We start from the raw sequence: 7,443 nt of genomic DNA, 5'->3' as shown, positions 1-7,443 counted from the left end.
TGTTTGACACATACTGAACATGTGTAGTTAATGTAGGTCTGTTTGACACATACTGAACATGTGTAGTTAATGTAGGTCTGTTTGACACATACTGAACATGTGTAGTTAATGTAGGTCTGTTTGACACATACTGAACATGTGTAGTTAATGTAGGTCTGATAAGAGAAAACTTTATGATAGTTTCAAACGTGTAGACTGAGACAGATAATTTTTAAGCAAAAAACAACAGATCATTTGTGAATTTTTTCTTAAAACCAGATAACAGTTAACCTACCATTCTTAGCTTCATTGAGTTTTCTTTTCTCTTAGCTCGATGTAACCAGAAGTAACTAAACATAGCCAAAAAAACTAAAAGCACCACTATACATCCAACAGATCCACCAAATACTGCTTCTATGTTATTTTTTCTGTTGGTAAAAATAAAAATCTTTAATTACCCTAGTTATATTTTTCAGTACACATTCATAAAAAAATAAAACTCAAATTAAGAGCATGTAGTATTCATAATATCTATTATAAAGATAACAGTTATTTTAAATGTTAACTTCTTTTTTTTTTTAGAAGTATATGAATAAATCTCATGATTTTTATGTTATTTAATGAAAATAAATAATTACATTTCATATATTTCTAGAGCTGTAGGGCCATCTATGGAGCAGAAGGGATCTTCCATGTTATCAATCAAAACTTTGACAGGCTTATCAAGTGGACAGGATGCTGTACAATTAAACTACAAAAAAAAAGTTGATGTTTATCCTTTAATAACAGAGCAAAACTGGGATGTTTTCAGACAAATTAGAGTACATGGCAATGTTATGACAGAATACTTTCTAGACAATATAAGTTTAGTAAAAACAATGAATAAAACAAATGTACACAATACTATTTCCAGGGAAGTTAACACAGATAGTAACAAATGTATTGTCAAATTTCATTTAATTCTTTTACTTGAAAAACACTCTGAGGAGTTATTTCAAATTGGTACTTACAACAGTCTGGTTTTAAACATGAATAGAAACATATTACTGATCATATATTAACCGTAAACTAACAACAGTCTGATTTTTAAAACATGTATACAAACATATTACTGATCATATATTAACCATAAACTAACAACAGTCTGGTTTTAAACATGAATAGAAACATATTACTGATCATATATTAACCATAAACTAACAACTGTCTGGTTTTTAAAACATGTATACAAACATGATACTGATCATACATTAACCGTAAACTAACAACAGTCCTGGTTTTTAAAACATATATAGAAACATATTACTGATCATATATTAACCGTAAACTAACAACAGTCCTGGTTTTTAAAACATATATAGAAACATATTACTGATCATATATCAACCGTAAACTAACAACAGCCTGATTTTTCAAACATGTATACAAACATATTACTGATCATACATTAACCATAAACTTAGCACAGTCTGATTTTTAAAACATGTATACGAACATGATACTGATCATACATGAACCTTAAACTTACCACAGTCTGATTTTCATCTAAATACACTCTGTAATTGCGACATGCACGACAATTGGCAGCTGTTGGACCATAGCATCCTCGACACTCACTTGCACACTTGATACAACGTCGACTGATTTGATTTGGATAGTGGTCCCTGGGACACTCTGCTGTACACTGCTGCCCTGAGCTGTAGTTCATACACTCACACATCGAAATGTGGACCCCGTAACTTGTACAAGTCTTGCATAATTTATGACACTTTCGGCACACCTAATAAAAGGTACATACTTTAATTTATTCTTTCAACAGCTGGGAAATGTAAGAATCAACACAAGTTATGAAGTGTAATGAATAAAACTAACAAGAGAACAGACGTTTTAATGGTTCAAAGGGAAGTTAAAAAGCTGAAATAAAGGCTTATATTAATCTACTTATTAAGATTCACATCGTGAAAGCATTTAGTTCATTAATAATCATGCACAGATTTTCAATTATTTAAAAATGGTTTCAATATTTTCTCAACTGAGTTCTGTGTCCACCAAATATGAATGCAAAGATAAATACAATATTCTTCAATATATTTAAGTTGGAAAATGGAAAAAACAAAACAAAGAAAGAATTTTGTTTCTAAGAATGTAGATTAACAAACTAGCAAAGTCTGACAGTATGAGGGCTAGTCTACATAAAATAAAAACAATTCAGAAATAATTTATTTTTAAGAAATGAAATTAACAAATAGCTAAGCCTGACATTAAGGTTTAATATATTAAATTTAATCAAAAACACCTTAGGTGTGAAAAAAAAGGTGCAGCCAAAAAAGGATTGAGAGTGCAAGTTAAAGGAATGAAATCAAAATTAGCAATCAAAGTGGTAGCCACACTTATAGCATTGATAAGAATTTTTCCAGCAAATATTTGTTAATTAGTTAACTAGGCAACATTTTGTTTTCAACTTTGGGCATGATGATGATGGGTAAAACAAAGTATGTGGCCTATCTAACTAATGAATGAATATTTGTTGTAAAATTCTTATTAAAGCTATAAGTTTAGCTACCACTTTGGTCGCTAATTTTGATTTCATTCCTTTAAGGCACACGCTGAATGTCCTTTTTTGGCCACACCTAAGGTGTTTTTGATTAGGAATTATAACTTTTGTCAATATATACCAACAAACCACAGCAAGTAAGAAAATGACACTCGATAGTAACCAAAATTAGCTTTAGGATTGTAACCCTATTATTTGGAACAGGCCTTAATTTTCAGAAACAACCAGATTCTTTAAATATATGGTGATAGTTTTTCCTCTCTAAAACAGTGTTAACAGCTCCCTTCACAGTAACGCCATGGAATTTAGATTAACAGTTTCTAGTCATCACCCCCATGCAATCAGTACAGCTGTATCAAGCATCATTATTTATGCTAATTGCTTAAGCTAATATCACGTGATGCTAAACACTGTTTAATTAGGAGAATTTCATAAAATTTAATAAATTTGTGCTTAAAAGTTGGCAATCAATAATAACCATCCACCCGTATGATTCTTTTGAAAACTTGAGCTAGAAACTACTAACCTAGTTTTCTTGGCCTAACCAATACCTGTACATCCTTTCTCCTTATAGTTTTGCTGCTCTAAATCAGCCATCTTTAATCTGAATGACAAAAAACTAAAAACAATCATCTTTTACTCTTAGGTGAAGCTGTAGTAAAAATGTTAGACTGATAGCTCACATGAATTTTTGCGTTTGTGTGCGCAAAAAATTTTGGTCAAATTTAAGCTGATTTTGTTGAATAACTTTGTACATGTGATTTATATTTACACCAAATGAGACTCATAGTTGTAGGTTATAAAGATCCATCAGTGTATCAAATATGAAAAAAAATCCATAAAAGTTAAGTTTGTTTTTATATCAAATAAAGTTTCCATACTTTTGGTGAGAAGAAAAAAAAAGAGGAAGAAACTCAATCAAAATTGGAGATGTTATATCTCAGATATTTTTTAATGGTATATGAAGTAAGATTCTAGTAAGGTACATCCACTGAAAATATGTGATAGTTTAGATTACCATAGTACAGAAGGTGGAAAATTGTTAAACTTTCACTCGTGTTAATAAAATACAGTGTGTCCTGCAGCAGGTTGTTTTGGCTAAAATCCCAAATTTTATTAACACGAGTGAAAGTAAGTGTGTCCTGCAGCAGGTTGTTTTGGCTAAAATTGTTAAACTTTCACTCGTGTTAATAAAATACAGTGTGTCCTGCAGCAGGTTGTTTTGGCTAAAATTGCCAAACTTTCACTCGTGTTAATAAAACACAGCGTGTCCTGCAGCAGGTTGTTTTGGCCACACAACACACTACCGTATGTCTTGATTAATATCATATAATTACTTCACTGCAGTTCTCTTTTATTCAAAATTATGTAAAACTAACCAATTTCCCAGCCAAGCTTTTAAGAGGCCCTTCTTCTCGAGGATTTACATATTCAATATAATAACCATCTGGGCATGGTTCTTCTTCTTTTAAGCAGCATTCCTGAGGAAAGAATTGTAATTGTTGAAGATGGTATAAGTACTTATTGTATAGTGTTAATGGGAACTTACAAAGGAATGTGTTTGTATATTAATAGTTTACACATTTTGAATTACTAATGGTGGCACATTTTAAAATTAATTAGCATATTCCATATTCGTTAGTTTATAACAGTATTTAAATGTAACTCACAAAACAAAACATTTAAATATTCATTACCTGATATAATATCTACTTCACACCTAATGATAATTTAAGTAATAATAATTGATATCAGCAATGTATGCTATTATGGGTAATTTTTCCACTTGTATTTAGCTACTAAGGCTATCTACCACTCTAAGCACCCAACTACACTAAGAGGTTTGACTGTCACTCTTATTAGTACACCCACACCTTAAAGTGTGAGAAATGATCACAGATTTGAATCCAGCTCAGCATCTATGAAATCTAAAACTCTACAACATGGAAATAATATGTGTATAAATTAAAATTAATATCAGGCAAATAAGGTTAATCAAAATAGCATTGCTATCATAATGTCTCAAAGCTAAAAATTAACTAAAAGTAATTTAGTTTTTTCTTTTTTTAAAGTTTGTACTATTCTAGGGTCTTAAACCAAACTATGAAAAATGAATATTACAAGAAACGACATTATTTCATTACTTACATCCCTGAAAAGGACGTTGACAACTTTCAAAATTAGAGATTTTGTTGATTTCTTCCATATACTGGATTGAATTACTTCACTTTTATGTGCACTAAAAGGTTAAATAAACAAAAAAGTTTTATGAAAAATACGTTTTCATACTTACTACAAAATTTGGATCGTGTGCACTAACTATAGCTTTTTCACACGAGACACATCCATTATGACCAACAGTATTCCTCGGCCCTGTACACCTAAAGACCATATGGAAACAGTAATTTTAAAGCATATCTAAAATCACGAAATTTTAATTTTATAATGATCATAATTACTTACTGATCTGATTTAGGTGCTAGTGGAGTTTAATACTGGCTCTTATCATTCTAATTACAGTCCTTCATAACTTACTAGAACTAACAGTTATGAAAAGTAGCTCCACTTCTAAAATTCCTATAATGTATTATAGCTACTACAGATATAAATATTTATATAGTAACATAGCTTGACGTTACCCGTTAAGACAGTTCTCATGACAAAGTTTACACTCTCCTCCGTCATCACTATACTTCGTGACTGGGCACTTCGCAACACAGTATGGCCCATCTCTTACATTTCGGCACTTAGTACAATTACTGGGACCCTGTAAGTTCGGAAGACAGATTAGTACAGATGCCAACTGATCCTTAAGATAGATTAGTACAGATGCCAAATGAGCCTTAAGATAGATTAGTACAGATGCCAACTGACCCTTAAGATAGATTAGTACAGATGCCAACTGACCCTTAAGATATATTAGTACAGATACCAACTGATCCTTAAGATATATTAGTACAGATACCAACTGACCCTTAAGACAGATTAGTACAGATACTAGCTGACCCTTAAGATAGATTAGTACAGATACCAACTGACCCTTAAAATAGATTAGTACAGATACTAGCTGACCCTTAAGATATATTAGTAAAGATACCAACTGATCCTTAAGATAGATTAGTACAGATACTAGCTGACCCTTAAGATAGATTAGTACAGATACTAGCTGACCTTAAGATAGATTAGTACAGATACCAACTGACCCTTAAGATAGATTAGTTCAGATGCCAACTGACCCTTAAGATAGATTAGTACAGATACTAGCTGACCTTTAAGACAGATTAGTACAGTTACTAGCTGACCCTTAAGATAGATTAGTACAGATATCAGCTGACCCTTAAGATATATTAGTACAGATACTAGCTGACCCTTAAGATAGATTAGTACAGATACCAACTGACCTTTAAGACAGATTAGTACAGATACTAGCTGACCCTTAAAATATATTAGTACAGATACTAGCTGACCCTTAAGATAGATTAGTACAGATACTAGCTGACCCTAAGATAGATTAGTACAGATACCAACTGACCCTTAAGATATATTAGTACAGATACTAGCTGACCTTAAGACAGATTAGTACAGATACTAGCTGACCTTAAGACAGATTAGTACAGATACCAACTGACCCTTAAGATATATTAGTACAGATACTAGCTGATCCTTAAGATAGATTAGTACAGATACCAACTGACTCTTAAGATATATTAGTACAGATACTAGCTGACCTTAAGACAGATTAGTACAGATACAGCTGACCCTTAAGACAGATTAGTACAGATACTAGCTGACCTTTCCTTCTGTGGTAATTATCTTGTTCATAAAATCCTTCGTATTTGTATTTATAAAACATCTCTGATTAAACTTCATAAAATCATTAAAACAAGATAATTAATATATAAATAAATGAAGATATTACTTGTAATGCTAATTAAAAGCCTAGTTAATATATATATAAGATATGATAATTGTCAGTATCAAACAGACCAAGCTTATACTCATATATATATATATATAAGATAACAACAGCTGTCAGGAACTAAATATATATACTAATACAGGTAACATAACAGGTTTCAGGACTAGTAGTGTAAAACCACATAGATCTTATTTCAGGTACTATAAAATCAAACTTTCAGCACTAGTAAAAGAAGAAAGGAATTTTTAATATAGTGAATTATACTGTTATTTTGTTATGGTTCTGTTTACTATTTATTTATTATTTCTTCTATAGTTTAATTCAACTAATTTTGTTTTTGTACAACCCAGGTTATAGTGGTGTTTTGTTTTAGTTCACTATGTTGGTGCTCGAACAGTGACTCTTTCAAAGGGGTTACTTGAGTTTTAACTTTGAGTAGCTTGTTTGTTTTTCAGTTCAATGTCAAGTGATTATTTCAGTAGTAATTTTAGTTCAGTTCAGTACAAGTTAACTTGTAGCAGAAAAAAAATGTAAATAAAATTTCTTTCTATAAAGAATATGTTTATCTTGAATATTTAAAAATTTATCTCCAAATATCTCAGCTACCCACAACAGATAGTTCTTGTCACATTCCTTCAAAATTTCTGAAATTTGTAACCAAGATATCATTATTCCTTATCTCCATTTGCAGCAAAACATCAAACCTAACGGAGTAATGATCACTTGCAGCAAGATGTTCCCTAATTTCCACCCTCTCAACCATTTTTATGTTAGGATTTAACAATAAATCTAAAATAGCATTGTTTCTAGTAGGTTCCTTGATCAATTGATGAAGAAAACCATCTTGAACAGTTTCCAAAAACCTTTTTCCCTGATGGTTTGACTCTATATTTCCCAATCTACATATGCCTTAAATTAAAATCACCCATAGTTATGACCTCATTAACAGCTGAAATCTTAATCTCATTGTAAAATTTTTCCTTAATTTCAT

General features: G+C 31.1%; 1 protein-coding gene across 1 annotated transcript in view; it reads right to left on the bottom strand.

Moving 5' to 3' along the window:
- Nucleotides 1-274: 274 nt before the first annotated feature.
- The window catches only part of LOC106477163 (epidermal growth factor receptor-like), a gene marked incomplete at both ends in the record, with an annotated part of 8,826 nt that continues 1,657 nt past the window's right edge, over nucleotides 275-7,443 (bottom strand). The window contains 6 exons of the mRNA XM_022380830.1: nucleotides 275-407; nucleotides 618-730; nucleotides 1,508-1,759; nucleotides 3,913-4,014; nucleotides 4,682-4,772; nucleotides 5,173-5,300. Coding sequence (XP_022236538.1) covers nucleotides 275-407; nucleotides 618-730; nucleotides 1,508-1,759; nucleotides 3,913-4,014; nucleotides 4,682-4,772; nucleotides 5,173-5,300 — 819 coding nt within the window. The remainder of the gene's footprint in view (nucleotides 408-617; nucleotides 731-1,507; nucleotides 1,760-3,912; nucleotides 4,015-4,681; nucleotides 4,773-5,172; nucleotides 5,301-7,443) is intronic.

The sequence above is a fragment of the Limulus polyphemus genome, unplaced genomic scaffold, assembly GCF_000517525.1.
Source record: "Limulus polyphemus unplaced genomic scaffold, Limulus_polyphemus-2.1.2 Scaffold13100, whole genome shotgun sequence".
Lineage (NCBI taxonomy): Eukaryota > Metazoa > Arthropoda > Merostomata > Xiphosura > Limulidae > Limulus > Limulus polyphemus.
The sequence above is the reverse complement of the archived record's forward strand: the minus strand, read 5'-3'. Positions and strand labels throughout refer to the sequence as shown.